The sequence below is a fragment of the Priapulus caudatus genome, unplaced genomic scaffold (assembly GCF_000485595.1).
Source record: "Priapulus caudatus unplaced genomic scaffold, Priapulus_caudatus-5.0.1 Scaffold191, whole genome shotgun sequence".
Lineage (NCBI taxonomy): Eukaryota > Metazoa > Priapulida > Priapulimorpha > Priapulimorphida > Priapulidae > Priapulus > Priapulus caudatus.
In genome coordinates, this window is record NW_014577252.1 from 288,912 (window position 1) to 309,636 (window position 20,725).

A 20,725-nucleotide genomic window follows, 5' to 3' on the forward strand; every position below is an offset into this window, starting at 1 on the left:
AGGATGTATTTATAATGAACGAGTGGTGAGTCTCTGAGGAAATACTAATGACGAATGTTAGTTCTGTGCCATCTATATTTAATCTGGTCAGCGCACGGCTTCTGCCAACGTCTACGTCCTAAACGAAAATTACACTGGGTGGTAACGGTACTAGTAAATGGATGCTGAGTTTAAATTCAGCCTCCATATACCATATGTCTGGGATAGTTCAGCTAACGCAAAGCATTGCGTGATTGTTGCCCGATGTATAGGCAGTTTTCGTGCTAAAGTTGATAACATAAAGTGGCGGCTTTTATGCCACGGAGATTAGTCGTCAACCTATTGCATTTTAGAGAGCAATCAGATCTTCTGCTTCTAATAATTACCTCGAAGCTAAAATTTATTCTGTTGATAGGGTGATGAATGCGGTTGGAAAGTGCATTAACTGCAGAGGTTAAACTAATGAAGGCGTGTCGCAGCCACATGTTGAATGCATCATTCGGGCTGAAAACTCTCTGAGGACACAGCAGCTGGACAGCAAAACCAGTTACTGCGCGCGAAGCGTTGTGAATATTCATGGCCGCCCCATCTCTATGATTCGAACGCCCTTCTCTTTCCAGATCAGCGGCAAAATTAATTTTGCAGTTCATTCATGAACTTACGGGTAATAAGCTCGATCGTAGGTGGCGTTTGAATAATCTTCTTGCGTCATGCCCATATTTAGAACCTATATATAGATTCGCGATTCTGAAATAATCGTGGCTATCGCGAATAGTGTGTGAGCGATGTAGTGGGTAGAATAGTAGTACTATCTACCTATCTATCCATCTACCCATCCATTTATCTATCCATCCATCCATCCATCCATTAATTCATTTATTCATTCATCCACGCACCAAACCGACCACACACACGCACACGCACGCACGCACGCACGCACGCATGCACGCACGCTCGCACGCATGCACGCACGCTCGCACGCACGTACGCACGCACACACACACATATATATCTATATACATTCACTGTATATATATATATATATATATATATATATATATATATGAACTTTTCCTTATAGGGGCTAGCAGTTTGAAGAGTTGAGAAAGACATTATTATGTGATTTGCATGCACAGTATGCAAATGTGTGGCACGGCAAGTAGAGCAGCCGGCATGCTAAACATCATTCTCACCGGCCAGGTAAAAAAGCGAGCTATTTTGTGTGTGTGCTTGCATACGTACTATAGCCTATCTAGGTCTATAGTCTAACTAGCTTTTAATGATATGCCGGTACGTTTCGCTTGGCTAAGATTAAGTTAAATTTAAATTCTCGTGCTGTGGCCGTCCCGCGCGGTATCGTGTTATTTTAAATCGTGGCGTCTTATTCTGTACGAGATACTATCTCGCTTCCCAGACTTCGCTGCAGGCGGTTTGCGCGTTTACTAGTCATTTTATAGCCGCCGTAATAAAACCGTGGTCACCTTCGACCATTGCCTTTTCGAAAAGCACCTACTTGTACAGCACACGCACGATGACATGTACGATTACGTCAGCGCAATGAATGCCGCACGAATGCATGTGCGATGAGACTTGTCAAATCTCTGGCCTTCACGTTAGTAGAGAAAGCGCACATGCAGTGAATGTTATTCACGTATAGCGGCATCACTACATATAGCGGGAAACACCGCGTGCACGCTGCTTGTGGGGAAGGCTCGCAATCAATGGAATACTTTCAGACATGTGTAGCAGCGATGAGCAGATTTTTGCGTGGAACGTACGTATCTCAGTCCACCACGAGAAAATACCGCGCTCCGCGAATAGGATTTAGAATATCCAACACGGAACCCGCGGTTGCTGTAAATAGATCACTAATTGGAAGATGTAGTAGTTAGCAACGCTCGGCTGTACTTGAGGGTCAGGGATAAGCCGTTTGGCGATACAACTTCTTAGGTCATGTTTCTATATTTTACTGGCGCTAGCCGCTGCTTGGTACGTGTGCATGGCATTACTATCAAACGAAAATGCTCTTGGAATTTGTTACGTCCCTATAATATTTTCGGTATTTCCCCCACCTGTTGTTATAGAAGGCTACTCGTTAATGTTGCATGTGAGCAGACGCATCATACTTAATAGCACCACAGAAAAATTATAATTCAGACGCTAACTCCGACCCACATTTCCAACTGCTGCGTAACGACTGCGCAACATCGTATAAGTGCAGTGTGTGCATTTCTATGGCGTACTGCATTCCATAATCTCACACGTAACAAAATATAACATTTTCTGATGGTTTAGTACTGGTTATGATAAGTCCAAAAATCAATTTTTAACGCTCGGATGGTCAAGAATGTATGATTCCCGTTCCGAGCATCTAATATATATATATATATATATATAATATAGAGAGAGAGAGAGAGACGAGAGAGAGAGAGAGAGAGAGAGAGACGAGAGAAGAGAGAAGAGAGAGAGAGAGAGAGAGAGAGAGAGAGAGAGAGAGAGAGAGAGAGAGAGAGAGAGAGAGAGAGAAGATGTCTCATCATCAAGCTTCACCACAACAACCATATATATATATATATATATATATAGTTAAGATTAGATATGAAATGCCTATTATGTACTCGTGGATTTACTCAGTTTGGATGTTTCTCAGGGAAGCTCGATATATACATTGTTGTCGTTCTGTCTGACAAAGTGAAGGCGGACTTCTCATCAATTGATGAGTTTGGCGATTTCCGGCTCTGGTAATGTAGTACAATGTCATGTATATCTCGCTACGTTGACAACTGGTTTTCTTCTGAGAGATTGACTTTCCTTGTTACTTTCACCATAGACGTACGGTTCTTGCAAACACTTCCGTACTGTCAAATCAAAAGCACGGCCTCGTCAATAGCGACATGTTGCACGTGCCAGCAAATAAATAGATTTCAAAAGAAAGTGAAAAAAAAGTTCATAGTAGAATATAACTGTAATAGCTATGTAGGTACGTTGTCCTCCGGTACAGTAAACAGTTTCAGCGATGATTTTTTGTTGAAAATCTGTTAGTGCTAGATTACAACATAGCTTCATTAATTGCGTATGTCTAGATAATATGTCTTTTCATCTTCGATATGTACAGTAGCTATAGCTAATGCTAAAACAGTGACTATATCCGATAATGAAGTAGTAGTATATATAGCAAGTAATTGGAGCTTGTCCGTGAATGGTACTATCCTTTGTTCCTGGTGTTCGTGCGTACTACATGCACTCGACATCGCCTTTTGCAATGGGGCTGCCCTCATTTGCTTTAGCGGGAATTGCAAAAGCACACAGTTTAAGCAAATCGCATTGATCTAGGATTCCTGCCATTGTATTGTTTTTCTTAAAACGTCACGCAAATATTTGCTAAACATAGGCTTTGTCTGTTGGTTACTTCCTTGTGTACGTTCTGCTCTGTGCAGCTACGCGGGGCGGAATGCAAATTGGACAGGCAGTAAGTAGAAAATGCAAATGCACAATTATGTAAATCTAGAGCAACACGGTAGCCTATGTCGATTTGTTTCCAGTAGTCTCCTGGAAGTTTATATGATGATTAATTTGGATTGGTAATATAAATATATGCGGATCCGGACTTTTCACAGGACTATCATTATTGGCGTTCATTGAAAATTCAATATAAATTTTTTTTTCGTGATATGTGTGATATCACTGCATCATTGAGTGCGGCTGCATGTGCCTGCTCCCGTTCCGACCGTTAGTATTGATCATGGTGGTACACAAGGAGAAACTGCTGCCTGCGAGTTTGCCCGATTTCAAAATGCTTGTAGAGCTCACAAGACGTGGAATTATTGTGAGATGTCTTCATAAGATGTTTAGATCCTGTCGCCTGCTTCCTCGAGATCCATTAAGGCCTCTCTGTTGGACACTCTCTCTTCCTTTCTCGCGCTCGAGTTCTCTCCTCGTCTATCTTTCTCTCACCCGCGCTCTCCACCCCTCTCGTCTCTTTCTCGGGCGTGGGCCCACAGCACCTCGCTCTCTCAATCGCGATATCTCACTGTTTCCTCCACCTCTCTCTTTTATTATATATATATATATATATTCCTCTCTGTTTCTCTCACTCTTTTTTCCTTTCCCCTCGATCTCGCTCTCTTTCTCTCTCTCTAATTATGTAGGTGCGCGCCTTGCAGGACTATCAAATATATTGACAGCATTATCTAGATGAGATCTATTTCACATAGCATCACGTCAATACTATTGAAGAGACGAAGACGCTTTAGAGCCCAAGCTATATTATCAGATAGCGTAGCTGCTTACTATTCAGAATACTCCTGGAACTGAACTTGAGCGAATCGTTGCTGCGACAACCATTCATGTAACCTGGTTTTGAGGGGTAAATGACTCATTGCTTTACCGCGTGAAAAGAATCGTAACGAATTCGCTGAATCCAAACTTCTTTGTGCCACTTTATGAGTCATAAACCATGAAATCGTAAAGTGTATTCTCATTTCCATTTAAATGACATGGCATTGCGCTGCTACCTTGGTCAACTAATATATATAGCGCTCGTCGGGCAAACATCAATGCACCTAGTGGGGTCGTAATCGGGATCGTATCTCTAAATCCAAATTACGTTTACGTCTTACAACACGTTCTAGAGTAATATTGCCCTTTTAATTACCCTCGAATTAAGAGGTATCAGCAATTGTTTTAAAAAAAGACGATTCCTACATTATATTGCTCTTTGCTTTACTATAGAAAATGTCTACGTGCCTCTGTCGCTCATTTCTGCCAGTGGATTGAAGGATCGCCACACTTGCGTCATCGTTTCGGTATACATAAAAATTAACGCCTGTCGTTGACGTCCGCCTGCGGAAGTCACGCAGTTTGATGAAACAGGATTAAGTACATTATGGCCTGAGACCATCATTTCCTTCACACTGTGCGGCGTACCAGTATGCAGGAATTATTGACAACGCTTATAACCATGCAGGCACTACATCCCTCGGTATAACATGTGAATGACCGACTTGCTGTTGCTATTTCTAGACTGGGGCGATGGATTCTGTTATGTGTTATTGAAACTCGCGGTTATTATGGTCGACAAACTGACGTCATAAACGTCAGCGTTACGTAATATTGGCCAGTGCCCTCAGCGGAGCATTGGTTATTTACATCGACAAATCGAGTAACCCACATTGTGTTTGCGTATATATATATATATATATATATATATATATATATATATATATATATATATGTATATATATATACCCATCTCGTTTTTCCGATGAATCCATATATTATCAATGATATTATTTGTATTCTAAAGCAGTTGCTGATTCGATATCACCACGAGAGTGATGCTTCGTATTCTAAAAGCTGCGGGCCCAAATGTGTGCGAAGAATAACAGCAGGACTGGCCAAATTGTGTTTGACTGCTACGGATTGGCACTGATTGCATGAACCGACAGCATATTGATTAACAGCTCTGCGTGTGTAGGGTAGAGTGCGTCAGCTCTCCTCCTCCTCCTCCTCCTCCTCCTGCTCATCCGCCGCCTCCATCTCCTCATTCGTCATCTCCTGATCATTCTTCTCCTGCGTTGTTATTCGGGACAATTCTATAAATCGGATTCTCGCCGACGCAGCTTCAGCAAGTTTCAACGCGCGGAAGAAAGAAAAACATAGTCGGTCGGTGGCACGCGGAGCGTCGGCGAGCAGTCACCCAGTCCCGACCCACGGCCGAGTAATTACGACCAGTGGCTAATTACGACTGGAGGCTAATTGCAGTGCCCCGCATCAGCAGAAGTCGAAACGAAAAGGCTGCCAGTGTGCAAAAGTTCTCCGGCGAGAGTGATATATTCGTATTTGAAATTGCATGTCTCTCGCTCGCTCTCGGTCTGAGTGCGAGCGGCTGTACGGTCATAGCGGCGCGCTGGCTGTGCCGCCATTGTGAGTGAGAGAGACCTTGGCGTGTCTGACCATCGCGTTAAACTCTTGCGCTATAACGCGAGACGTCGTCGGGGGTGCGTCGGATTAAATGGGCAGCGCCATCATCCAGCCTACTCTTGCAGATGACTTACATAGAAGCTATGAATTTCGGTGAAAGGATTGCGCGGCGGAAAAGCTGATGTACTCGCTTTTTACGGTGTCAGTGAAATGAAAAGCAACTCCTCCGAGCTGAAGGCAGGCAGCCTAAGAAAGACTTTCGCCGCGCATGTACAGTGAGCGAGGTGAGCTCGTGGTGGACAAGTTGGCATGTGATCAGGCGCTAAGATCATTTATAATTTTTGTCAAGATTTATGTCATTGAAGCAGGGCGCTTTCGCTTCTGTGCGCTCGAACAACTCGAAACAGAACATAGTGATTGTAAGCATTTGGCAGAAACTGCCCTGCTAACAACGTAGATCAGGTCAACATTCGCTCGTATTACGGCCAGTTTTGTTTGAGCAAAGCATACGACGTACGTGCTGGTTGTAATCTCCTGCGACCACGAGCATACATGAGCCAGCCAGGAGTTCAGCGATGTTCAAGCAATCAAGTCTGCGAGTAAATTCACTCCGCGGGATAACTGCGACTAACTTGCGACTATAGCCGGCTTCGCGGCGAGCTACCGTGACGGACGCTCATTTGCATGCGTAATTGCATTGTCAATTACGACTGATAGTGACAACAAGTAGCCGATGGAGTTGTGATTGAAGCCGCAGTCGAGCTGTAAATCAGATCGCCGTCCCATCGATTTGCCGTCGTTGCCAGGGCTCGGGTGTGATTCATCGCTGATTGCTGAGCGCCAATTTCTAAGATCTATTTGTGAATATTCTTCGCGGCGGCGGCCTGCGCGGCAAGGCAGGCGATATATGCTCCAAGGCAGCAGTGTGGGGCTCGGACATGCGCGCGAGCGTGTGCGTGTGTGTATGCGATTGATCTGAACGGTGAGGCCGTACCAAAGCTCCGCCACCGAGGAGAAGGCAGAGAAAGAGGACGGCGTTTGTGGCATGTTAGCACATGGCAGCATTGCGCAGAATTTACTAAAAACTTATCGTAGCCATCGTCTTCAGCCATGATTAGCTCAGTGTCCTTGTTTGATACGCCGTTGAGTCAGCATGCAGCAAGAATGTCTGCCAGGAAGCCACCAAAGCGATGGAAGTCTTGCGTGTCCTTCCGCAATTTCGGAAGACAGTCACGATTGTTCAAGTAAGTCCATATTCATGACTCATATAAAGAGAATATTATGATGATATAAACTTATAAACACGGTCTGGAGATTCTTGCTAGTACGTATATGGCCCAATGTGTGTGTATGCGTGCGTTCGTGCGTGCGTGCGTGCGTGCGTGCGTGTGTGCGTGCGTGCGTGCGTGCGTGCGCGCGCGCGCGCGCGCGTGTGTGTGTGTGTGTGTGTGTGTGTGTGTGTGTATATTTGTTTGTGTGTGTGTGTGTGTGCGCGCGCGTGCATTTTGTATTATTGTGTTGCATAGTAGATCGTACAATCTATCGAAGATAACACCCTTACATCAATGAGACAGGCAACCGTCATACTTCCGTACGTTTTCTAACCGTCATACAATTTTAAACTTGTACATAACCTGTGCTCAGCCACACCTCCTGAAGCCTGACAAAAATAAACACAATCGAGCTAATGAGTAGGTAATCGAAGGGTTGTTGGGGGGGCTACTATACAAATATATTGTGTATATCGTTATGTGTCGTATAAACTTAATAATAATTATTATTATAATAATAAATAATATAATAAGAAGAAGAAGAAGAAGAAGAAGAAGATGAAGAAGAAGAAGAATGAAAGTTAATAAGAATATCATAAGAAGTGATATAATAATAAAAAAAGTTGAGATCATATGTAATCGTGGCGATATTTGCATGATCAAAGGATGAGATAAAATTAGCCAACCTGAGAACAGTCGAGAACTAGTTTCTGAGTGCTGCTGTGCAAGCTGTAGGCGTTCCATGTTTTTGTTCTGCTAGTTTTTTTTATAGTCTTTTATTATTTAAAATGAAACCTACCGTGTTTAAGCATTTCATCCATTCTACGCCCGAAGGAATATGCAAATTTAACGTATATTATTTAGGTTAGCCCCTATATTGGTAGTATGGCACTATGTTAATGATGAACGATAACTGTACTCGTTTTAAACTTTCTTTTTGTACCGATTTGGATATTCTCACTGAAATGTAGTTAGCTTTTATGATGTCAGCCAAATCTTGCGCCCGTTGGCATTCAGTCTAGTATATGTCGGGCCACAGATATAATATGATACTAGCTCTGATATGTACAGTGTATATGTCACATGCTGTACGTTTGGCAACCATTTTCTCATTTGATGAAAAGCCGCATGAATCCACGCGATGACACATCTAAAAAAGAACATGCGGCGTATTTAATGTGCTTTAAAGCAGCATATACGTATTTCTGGCTTTGCTAAGCGATTTGTTTGTGCCTGCATGTACACGGTGCTTGACATAATATTATTGGCTACATTGTGATATAGCGACAGATTAAAAAATGTGGAACCTCGGTAATTTCTGCGTAGCACAGCTATAAAAGGTGCCACACGCCACAAGATATATCATCAAGGTGCAATACTGCGAGACAATTTTAATGAGGGTTAGTAAATGCACGTATTATTTCTCACTTTGGCTTGCGCCGTTGCCGCCTTTAGTTTACTTCACAGCTATATCAATCAGAAGGTTACGTGTATACGCCCAGAACCTGTATGTTCAGTTCACAAACCCCATCACCACCTTCATGCGCGGGCAATTGCTGTGCATATTTATAACATTGGGTGACAGTTGAACAAGGTTCACCATTTGTAATGCACATATTTATTATATTTCACGGCTATATCAATCGTAAGGTTACGGGTATACGCCAAGAACCTGTATCTTTAGGTCACAAGCCCCATCGCTGCCTTCACACATGGGCAATTGCTCCACGTATTTATAACTTGGGGAGGCAGTGGGGGGCAAGGTTCGTCGTCATGCTGAGCCGTCGGGGAGTCTGTTTTCGATTATCTATATTTATTTCTTATTATTTTGATCAAGTTAGATTCGACTATATAATGATGCTATAAGCAGGATTGGTCCATGCTAACTTCAGACAGCAAGACTAGTTAATTATTCGTAAGTTCATCCACAGTAATCGAAAATAGCACCCGCACATTTTTTTCTAATAGGTCATTTTAGTTGCGCCGCGCTGATAATCTAGCTAGCATAAATTTCTCCCTTCCCCAAGTCTAACGATTTAAATGTTATTCATTGCGAGTTGCTGTGTTTAGTTAATCTGCACACCCTCGAGACACAAAGCAATAGAACTGTGAAAAAGTGCAAGAAACACGTAATCCTATAAACGGGAGAAATCGAATGCACTTTTGAACGTTTCCCCGAAGCGAAGCTGAATTTCAACTACTCGAATTTCATTTCTATGCCACTCATGCTGTGAAGTGACGCAGTAAGGCAGCCAGACTGCATAGAGCCAGTATTATGTGCGTGCGGCGTGTTGCGTGCGTGTTTGTGTGCGTGCGTGCGTGCGTACGTGTGATGAAGATGCCATTGCTTCTTCTATTACGTACTCTTTGCTAAGCCTAAAGTAAATCTACGCAGTATTGATTGTTTCCATGGGAAGACCTTGTGAGATGTTCGGGCTGTGATTTTGCTATGCACGTACGTAGCATACATGCGTGACAAAAAACCGCAACACGGAACGTATTTATTATTCAGTAGTACATCACCAGATAGAACGTTGAAGGAATCCTGAAGTGTGTCCTGGATCGTATTACTCTGCCCAAGACTGCTGGGCCTGTTTAAGCTATGACAAATTTATTTAAATTCAATCATAATTCTACCAATCACAGCGCAACCCTCTCTAGCATGTGATGTTGTGGGACACGCGCGCATCTATCTTTTTCCCGCTTAAAAGTGACCGGTAACCTGAATAACCAGTCGGTGGTGCAATATGCCAGGTTGAACGTGCCGACGGGGCCATCCCTTCTTTAACCACACCCACTGGTATGAACATCAGTGACATCTAACTTTATGTGGCATAAACAAAATAATGACGACCAACAATGAAAACAATGATGAAAACAAGTTATGAGCGACCAAAAGTCATTTGGCTCGCCTTCTATGAGTGCATTAATTGCTCGTGGGTGGGACAAAGCCATACACGTCGGGGCGTAACCCTTACTTTACAAAAAGTTATTCGTTCAATTACGCGTAGTGTTTTAACGCTGTCGAGTGATGTTGCTACTGGGCACAGAGCGAGTAGCACGTGGTAATTCACATGTGATTATAATAATATGTGACATGTAACTGCTATACTGCCGTTTCACTAAAATAATAGACCTTGCCCTCGAAAGCTAATCGCTTGAATATCAACTGCATTTTGCGGTCCTATGCACGCTCGCACACCAGTCATTGTTTAGCGCCACGCCGAATCAGTCTACTGAAAGATATAGATGGAATGATTCATCGCACGCAAAGTATCAATCTGTACAAAATAGGTACGATAAAGTATGCAAGACCTAAATAAACAGAACTGATTCCGATGGCGTGGTAACGCCTATGAAAAAATCTTTTTGCGTTCGTCGCCATTATTGCTTCAAAATTTATTGCGATTCAATTCCTGAATACGTAATTAGCCCCCTTCTCTCCTGCACAAAGGACCGTATTCCAATACAACAAGGATATATTTGTATTCCAATCTGCAGCTAAATACTACGCCGACTTTATTTCCAATCGTGAAAGGAATATAGCGAATTCGGCGGAGTTAAACTATCGCTCATCATTACACTGCGGTATCTGGAAAACGCGCGCGATTTCAGAGATAATTGCGATCTGCTATGTACGAGGGTCGAGTCGACGCTATCTGCACACGAGCAGTACATGGGAGAGTCTCCGGGAGAATCCTCAGATTTCCCATCGCGATAAGCGCTCAACGGCAAATGCTGCGCCTTCATAATGTGCCACCAGTGTGCAGCCCGTCTACGGGGCATCTTTATGTAGCTGTCGCTCCTAATACATACCCGACGAGCCGTACATCTTTGTGGTAGACACAGTTCGGGAAAACCCCGAGGAAAAACCGGCCGGTATGTAGAGAATAAGGTGGTCTAATCCGCCGAGTGAATAGACTTAGCCTTCAATGCGCGGACTCCCAACCAACATACTTCAAAAGTTACATCTTTTGGGAAAACAACTTTTCAAAGGATCAGTTGGCTCGATTTTCCCATGGAAGCTTTTATTGTACTTCCTGTTCGGTTGTTGAGGGGAGTGCATTTGCAGGAATATGCAGTCATATATGCCCAGAGAATCTTATACATGTTGACTGAATAGCGTTTACAGATCGTTTAGGACTTTAGGTCATGCACCTATCAGTTGGCAGCTACTGACCTATACACATTATAGTATTAACGTGGATGGGGGTATCTTGTTAATAGCTACCTACGATTATTCTCTAAGACTAGAAATGTGGAAAATGAATATAAAATCGTTACAATGTCTGAGATCACGCGACTGATTTGCTATCTTTGTCACGTACCCGCAATTAGAGTCACGCTACATCTATAATACTAGGCTGCGTAATACTAGGACGCTCTTTTTATACGCGCCTAATTAACTGAGGTCGTAAAGATCCGTGCGTGGACGCGTATAGAAATCTCAGCGTACTCTTTCCGTAGTAAAAACACCTCAATTATCCGACAGTACAGATAGTCAGTCACCTGACAACCACCGCAGCAACAATGACCGGCTAGGCCATGCATGACAGCTGAGCCGTAGAGTTTGTTGCTGGTGAAGTATAGACACGTGATCACGAGTGAGCTGTGAACTGTGAGGAGAGTACCCGCGCGCCCTGTGCGCGCGTGTACGTGTGTGCGCGTACGTGTGAGTGACCTATAGTAACTGTCGGGTAATTGCAGCGCGGCCACATCCGGCACATGCAAACTGGAGCAAAATGAAAGCGGCTCTCCGCGTTGTGGCGCCAACAAGATTAGGTAGATGGCGTGGACACCGGTGAGAGTTCGTCAGCATCCGCTGTAATAATTAGAAGCCATGCTTGATCTAACAGAGATTATCAGTCCGTGACAATTCCAGTGCCCGCCTTGCGACATTTTAAAATTAATTGTCTAAAGTGATATAACCTGAAATATGAAAAATGTTTACAGAGATGACCGAGTCCCGGTAAAATAATATTGATTACCCGCGTGGGCAAACGTGTAACGTGCAGTGCCATTAATTAGCAATGACGATTCTAGCCTGCTAATATAAATTACCACGGTGATGTGTACCGTTAAGCACATCTTATCACATCGTGACACGAAGACCTGAGTTCAGTCTTTGTTCCGCAGAAATGTCACATGATTCTTTGTTAGCACATTTGAAAGTTCGTCCTAATTGCTGTTGTCTGTGACTCTCGACAGAGACGATGAGATCTGTTGCAACACTAGAGCGTAGCAGTGTACGAATAACTGCCCCCGAGATACAAACTTTCGTTTAGCACAGATATCGAGAGCACGCCTCGGGTTATACGAAGTTGAGCCAGTTGTATACTGGGACAGATAATATGAGACAACGGTACTTAATTCCTGATGGTGCATTGTACGGAAGGAAATGCAGATATGCGTAAACCATATCGTGGTTGTGCAGACACGGCGTGTCTTCCTTCGCCAGTTGTCCCCTGTCAAGACCCGCCTGTGCTGATGAGAATAAATAATCTTTTGCTCGTTTCTTTTATTACCGTTATTCATTCACGAAATAGGTCAGTTTACTTTGTATGATATGTACCATGTATAGCTTGATTGGATATCATCACCTCCGACGTGATCGTATGATACGCTGCTATTGCACGCGCAGACCACCGTGTCAGACAATGAACGCGTGCATCGAAGTTTTGCAGAGAATAGATGATTCTAAATGTACAATTGGGGGTGTGTAGTTTCGCTTATAGCGATTTAGTTACCAACTAATTTCTCTACGTTAAACATTGCACATTATTTGTGGTCTTCGGGTCATCCGTGCACATTTTTACTTGCCACGCGTAGAAAGTAGTGAAACGTGGTTGCAGCCGACGTTGCATTCATCACTGACATCGAGCGTGGTAAGCCCTAATACTGATGAACACGGACGCAAGAATCCTATTGCGCCTACTCCCAACTACCGTGTCCTCGTTTCTCAATGAAGGATTGTTGAAAGCAGATTTCAATCTTATCAGCTTTGAACAGAACGACACCACACATCCAAAGTTTCTTTGAAATCAGCAGAAAAGGCAGCCCAGGAAGACATGTGGATATGAAAGGACCGAGCCCATGCAGTGAATACTGTTGCGGGAGATAAGAATTGAGGCTGCAACACAATAGAGTGACAAAGTCATGAGCATTTTGAATGTCGTCTCACAACGCAGATGCTATAATCCTTCGTGGAATGGACGTTCGCTGCAGTCATGCAGATACGGTCATGCAGAATAGAAACAGAATTCCCATTACAAAATAGAGCAAATGCGTAGTGGTGCAATTACAGCTCATTATCTTATGTGCACTTAACAATGTCTATTGAACTTCAGTTTGACAGTAAACCTGTAATAAATGCTCTCGGTGTCGTATCACAGCATCAAACACTGTTGATCCTTTGATGTTATTTCAGGTAATTTTATGGCAATGACATTGATAGACTCCTGATTACATGCAATAAAACGTGTGGTAAATAAGGTTGGCTTGTAGCATGGTGAGCGCGAACGAGGACCTGCTCGAATCTGTTAGCAACAGCTGAACATAATATATTACAATAAGTATAATTCAGCGTAATTATTGTATCAACATCAATACGTAACGTCGAAATATTATATACCTTAGAATTTTATGGTAATCCTTATGACTGTTTTCGCACAATCATAACGAAATAAATCTGGATTTCTCCTACTGAAAATAATCATCGTGAAATATAACCACGTTGACTTTGAATGGCGATTTTTGTTGGTGTTTTAATTGCATGAATTTGATACGTGCGTGTTAGGATTTCGTGAACTTCAATTCTATACAACTACTCGCGCGATTAATCAACAATATTCGGTGGCACGCCTACACCTGAACGCCATCGTCGTTGTTGGCGTCGCATTCCACCGCATAGGGTAGCGCCCACTAGTAACGTGAGCACAGGGTAACGCAACTCTCTCGACTGTTCCTCGTTGCTGTGAGCCGAAGTACAAATACGGCTTTGTTTGGTGGGACCGTAACCACCCATTACCCGGCCGCGCTTGAATCGCAGTCTATCGCTTTACGGCTGACTTCACTTAGAAAGAATGGCGTTGTGCCGAGTTGTATCCTGTACGGCGTGGGTGTAGCTACCAGGTCACAAGCCACCGCAGGACAGAGCTGCATAGTGGGTTGCTTGCTAGCGCTTGCTCGCGTCTTATGTAAGGCTCGAGTGCTTGGGCCGGTGGCGTGTAACAGTTCTTGACCTTTATTCCGTGTAAGTAGTCCAAACTGTGACGGAACCAAGAATCTGTAATATTGTGCGTGCAATGTCGGCAGGGTGATCGAGCAATACTGATGCGTCTGATCGGTGTCTTTGCATCTTGGTCGGAGTTAAAGCCACGACAGGGCGACGCGCACGCTCCGGTGGTGTCGTCGATCCAGCTACGCAACGTCATCAGTCATCCTGGATTCTTTTCGACATCGGGAGAGAACCCGTCGCAATTTAATCAGCTGAGGTTCCGTGCAGGTGTGATTTCGGCGCAACTCGCGACCGACCTGTCGCTGCGGGTGGCAATTTTCTGGTGATCATCTGCGCAAATCAGCCCATTTCAGCCGCTCATTAGTTACTCGTGGTCGGCGAAGAGCCACGCGAGAGATTGTTAGTGTTTCGCCAAATGACGGAACGAAGCGCGCGTCTAGCGTTTCGTGGATTTGCGGCGAGCTTGCTTGTTACGCGAGCTATATGTGCAGCGAGTCTAGCTTCTGCCAGAGCCATTGTCTCGGCGAACAGAGCGGAGTCTCGGCGCAGGCAGCGAGCGGTACAGTTCTAATCTCCTTTCAATCGTCGTTAGAGCGTCTACTCGATTGCGTGCCTTCATCTCTGCTGCGCGCACTGCTGTGGTAGGACTACAATTAAATTTTCAATGTGGACAAGTTACTGCACGGGTATAGTGCGATGATAGAGGGACACACTGCTGCGCTGGTTGCAGTGTTCGTGCGCTAAAGTGCGGAATTTTTTCTCTCTCTTGCGTGTGGTGAATGCGACGGGAACGCTAACGTCTACAAGAATCCATGGTTACATCCGATATGTGTATCGCTTCGCTGAAATCGTGAACAATTCATCGCGCCGCGCGTCAGTGCATGGTCGACGAGAAATTCTCTTTCACGTGACGAGTCTCCCGGGAGCGCAGCTGTCCGCGTACGAATGTCCCATAGAACCTACGTGAACAGGATGGTGAAGCGGTTGAGTCTGAGGAAGAGGGAGATAACTCGACGTCCTACTCTCAGCAGCTTGCTGTAAGTTTCCGAATTGAAAAAAAGCTGCGCGCATTTATGGTCCAGTTATCGTATTTTTTTTCTTCTACTCGAACAACACTTGTTTGATTACTCTGATGATTTAGTTACTCAGACGATTGTCTTCGACGATGAACGTCGCGGGAGTGGCGGCATATTCCAGCAGCGATGTTGCTGACTCATATACATACATTCATACGATTATTTGCTATTAAATTGCATCCTGGCTGAATACGATGTTCGTACAGGTGCGAAACCATTTGGAGTTCGGGTGGCCAATTTACGTGTAACTTACGAGTATCACGCAAATTGTTGTTTTTACCTGTCGGTTCCGCAGAAACGATTTCTCACGGATATTCTCTTTCTATTACATATCGTTTTAAATTCCATTGGCATATAATTGCACATTTAATTATTGTGGAGGCAGTTTATATTTCGTTTCGTTTCTAACATCAAACGACTTGACATGGTATTTACGCAGTGGTATGTCCTTAACTGAATATTACGCCGCCACAGTAAAATGAATAAGAGTAGATGGTTATGATAAGATAATCATACATGATTACCCAAACCCAGTACCACTACTCCTGTTAGCTTTCAACAGAAGTCATCAAAGCAGTTGTTACTGCAACTCAAAGGTACCACCGCATACCGCCGAAAACGGCATGTTCGATTATTATTATTTAAAAAGCAACATATCCTGTGTTCGTCCTGATGGCAGACTATAAGTTGTAACATGTCATTGCCCAGGGGGAACGATGCTTCCATCAAAGGCGTTCATTTGTCGGGGGACCTGTTCTGATACGGCTCGTACAGCTGCGAAGAGTAGCACTGGTGGTGGCCATGGCGCGAGTAACCCGCGATACATACAGTAGGCCGAACTGTAAAAACACGAGCTCAGATGAAGGTGTGGTGAATACAAATTCGTTGTTGTTGTTGGACGTACGATAAAGAAGTCGTGTACAGATGCTGGCCAGTGAAGAATATGGCCTCCCAGCTAAACTCGAGCTGTTAGAATATGCCCTTATTGTGAATTTGTTTCTTATTCAAAAATCTTATTCCATAGTTCTCTGCTTGATAATTTTCACACTGTCTATTTGTCATTATAGCAGATTTGGGTAACAGATTATTATTATACCAGTGCGGTAACATTTGTATGCGTATATTTATTGCGATTTATTATGCAGCAGTGTGTCTCTACTGCCGCGCCTAGTTGAATTATTCTCGTATATTCCTTGCATTGTGATAATAAATGCCAATACCGAAACGCGTGTTTGTGAATATATCACTTACAGAATATCTCTTCATCATTCGCCAGGGACGTTGCGTATCTATGAAGGGCGTTCTGTTGACCTCGAAAGAAAATTTTAATATGGGGGCATAATGATAAAGAATGCCATGCCGTGCTGGTGGTGTGCACTGTTCACTTGGTGATAAAATAAAACTTAGGACAATGTCCTTCAGTGGCGTAGCCAGGATTTTTTAACAGGGGGCCAAAAACAGTGAACTGCACAAAATAGTGGATGACTTAATATTATAATGATAATGGTTCCTCCGCCTCCCTCTCCACACACTACACTCCCCCACCTCTCAGCTCTGCAATCTTTGTTTTGGGCGCCATGCAAAAAGGCGACATTTCTGTTAGTTGTTCTCTGCTCCCAAGATAAGTAATTGTTCAGTGGCGGATCCAGGATTCCAAGGAGGGGGTGAAAGACAGGCGGGGGGTATGGGGGTCCTCGACCAGAAAATTTTGAAAATGTAGATCGCAGGAGATGGTATTTGAGGCACTTTTGAGGACATGTACAGCCTTCATTCTGACTGCAACAATTCTCTTTTTAGTAAAACAATTAATGTTTTTATTTATTTTATTTTCGGATCAACAGGGGGGCCATGGCACCCTTTGCCCCCCCTAACTACTCCACTGATTGCGTTTTCATAAAGCTATATGCGCGTCATCATGTCCTAGTCATCTTGGGACCCGTGCTTGTGGTGTCCAATGTATTGCAGGTAAATTTCACGTCTCTGAATTGCTTAACTAAAGATATATATATTACACTATACCGCAACTGTTGAATATCCACCGATCCAATTTTATGCATCTATTAAAAATATACGCACTTTAATTAGTCATGAGTGGATTCCGTTCCTCGGATATTTTTTAGGGAATTTGATGAAATTTTTTTAAATCTACTTTAGGAGCCAGGAATTACTTAGCCAACCCATACTTGAGCCGCGTGATTGCAACCATTGTTTTTGGAGTTATGATTATCGTATTATCGTTTTATTATTGGTTCCTTTCATAAATTTCGGCGAAGTCGTTGCAACGGTCAATTGCATAACCGGTGACGCTAGGACAAAAAAATTGTACTTTTTCACCGCGACTATACTTACGCACTTATACACGCCATATGCCTTCGGAATTGTCGCGAACCTTAGGCAAGTTTTGGTCAGAGTGACGCACGTTACGGGCATAACGACTGATAATAAATTCTCTCCGGTTGGCATTTAATCCGGGTTAAGCTCCGTGAGTGGCCAGGTGCATGATGCAACGGCTGCGCAGCGATACGCTCTCTTACAAACACCGTTCACCTGGTCTCTCTCTTGCTATTTGTCATGTGCGTCGTGCGAGCGTCGAAACAGGATTAAAGAGCCGAGCGCGTGCGGCAGGGTTGCAACGTGTTTGTGTGTGCGGCTGGACGCGGATGTAGCAAGTCGAGCGTCAAAAGATAGCAATTTAAAAGAAACTCCTTACATCTACAGCACGATGCCGTATTTTGTGCGCGGGCATATATGTACCTTCATGTACATCAGAAGTAGATAATAGGGATTATTCTCGGGGGTAATAGGGGTTACCTACTCCTGATGTACATACTGTGTTAGGCAAGGACGTAGACGCGTCAACGCTATAGCTGAAACACATTGAATTGGAGCTGTTTATAAATTGTTCATCCCATTTAAAAATACTTATGCTAACCTAGCCGTCTCGTTTCTTCTCACGTATAAAATAACCTGATTACTCGTCATCGTTTCGCAATGACGTTTGTACGTTCAATGCATTTAGGTAGAGTGAGTCGAGCGTCTTTTGATCAGTCTTGTTATTTGCACGGTAAATCCGCTGTGGTATATATACGCTGCGAAATACAATGCTCTGTCGTGCATAATATGTAATCGCATTTTGATATTCGGTTTGCATGCGAGCCAACAGAGCACTGCTTTGCTAGAGTAGACTATACTGAAGAATGCATGTGAAGTGGCGGGCATAAAGAGGTCGAAGACTAACAAAAATAGATTAATTTGCACCTACATTGTGTTGTTATAATGGGATATTCTGCTCTTATGTATAATTCCACCCTGTAATATTGGGGAATGCGTCATAATATGAAGATGACGCATATAACATATGATGAGCAATCATTTTATTAGGAGTGAATAATAATAGATTATTATTATTTTATCTATTATTATTCAATCCTGATTTTATTATGTGTTATGCACTCTGCATTCTGGCTATATATATATATATATATATATATATATATATATATATATATCTTTCTCTCTCTCCCTTCTCTCTCCCCTCGTCCCCCTACCTCTCGCTCTCTCTCTCGCTCTCTCGCGCTCTTTCTCTGGCTCTCTAATAACTACAGTTCTGCGATAAATTTCTCGCGATAAACTTTTTTCTGACGACAGTTACGGATAAACAGTTTAGACTAAGCCCAATCTTTGGGTTGCTTATCGTTCTGACAACCCCCAAATACTTTGACTGGACAATGGTCAGATTTTAGGCCACTGCTCTTTGTCGGTGAGATTTGCACTGGTGTAGGCACGCGGCACCCACAACACCGTTTTACAATTATTCGCGCTACACAATAGTTAGAATTCAGGTGAATGCCAACGTCAGTGACGCGCCTTTTGACTTAGCGAATGCCGCCGCCGCTGCATCTTTTCCCGAAACCGAGAGTAAACTTGCCAGTCACTTGAAGGCCAATTTTCCCGCGTGACGAAAAGTACAAGGTGACATTTCTAAAGTCGTTTGTTGCAATGTTCGGCATGTGAAACAGCAAACGGATCGCTTGTTGGTATGCGTGCTGTGATTGTAGATTTCGTGTACCGGCCACTCTGTTATTATCGTTACCCTAGGGGCATGTCTCAGGTATTTTGTCTTCTCGTGTTGACATGAAGTTGACAGTTCATTCATGATTTTCCCATCAGTTATATTCCCATGATTAAGTCCACAGTAACGAAATCCCCAACTTGCGTTTGCCTTATGAATCATGAAGTATAGATGTAGGTTAATTGTAGAGCGATCGGTGCAATATTTAATACGAATGTTTATGTGTGTGTTAAAAAAATTAAACTTTGAGGTAAACTGTAATTTATGTCAGTCCAGTCTTCCAGTGACCAGATAAGATCGTTGTTTTTCTCCATTCTGCAAGGATAGACATTTAGAGCCGTGCCACAATGAACACAGCAATGATCATTTCTGGCTCAATAGTTTGGCCCAGAAATGTTTTGCAGTCAAGTGATGGCGGGTTCCGAGATGGTTGGTTTTAGATCTACTCTAGCTCCGAGATACTTTCAAGACCTGTTCACATACGCGCAGAACGTCTTGTGTATTACCGAGTTTCGCGAGTGATCACATATGTGCAAATACGCGACAGGGAAATCAAGCGCAACGGTCTTCGCAACGAAGTGTTGTGGGGATGTTTGAGACAATGTGTACAAATATTTGTGCCGGTCTCCGGACATCCCTTTGAGTGGATACAGATATTTACAGGTAAACTAGTGTGTGTGTATAACACGAGGAGACGACAGAGAAGGAGAATGAGACAAAGAAGCGAGAGAGAAGCTAAGGGAGGGAGAGAGAGAGGAAAGCTGACTGACAAACAGACCCGGACGCACGGACGGACGGGCGGGCGATCGGACAAGGGGGGGGGGGACGGAGAGAGAGGGAGCGAAAAACACAGACAGGGAACGTGCCAAAAGAAATAGATAGCGAGAGACAAATCGAGAGAGGGGCGAGAGAGAGTGAGAGTGCGCGTGTGTGTGTGAGAGAGAGAGAGAGAGAGAGAGAGAGAGAGAGAGAAGAAAGGGAGGGAGGGAGGAGAGAGAGAGAGAGAGAGAGAGAAGAAGAAAGGAAAGAAAAAGAGAGAGAGAGAGAGAGAGAGAGAGAGAGACGACGACGAGACGAACGAACGAAAGAAAGAAAAGTAAAGTAAGTAAGTTAAGTTAAAAGTAAATTAACTTTAACGTAAACGGTAAACGTAAAACCTAAACCGTAA

General features: G+C 43.6%; 1 protein-coding gene across 7 annotated transcripts in view; it reads left to right on the top strand.

The window, feature by feature from the left end:
- Positions 1 to 20,725, top strand: part of LOC106807032 (rap1 GTPase-activating protein 1-like) — a 115,598-nt gene that overhangs the window by 26,821 nt on the left and 68,052 nt on the right. Inside the window, exon 2 of one of the 7 annotated variants that reach the window (XM_014809241.1) lies at positions 5,288 to 7,145. The exons of 4 other annotated variants lie outside the window; for them this stretch is intronic. In XM_014809241.1, the coding sequence (XP_014664727.1) occupies positions 7,012 to 7,145 (134 nt within the window). In that variant the 5' untranslated portion in view covers positions 5,288 to 7,011. Of the gene's footprint in view, positions 1 to 5,284; positions 7,146 to 14,326; positions 15,447 to 20,725 lie in introns of those variants that run through there. 2 more of the 7 variants (XM_014809240.1, XM_014809242.1) reach the window with 2 other exon arrangements.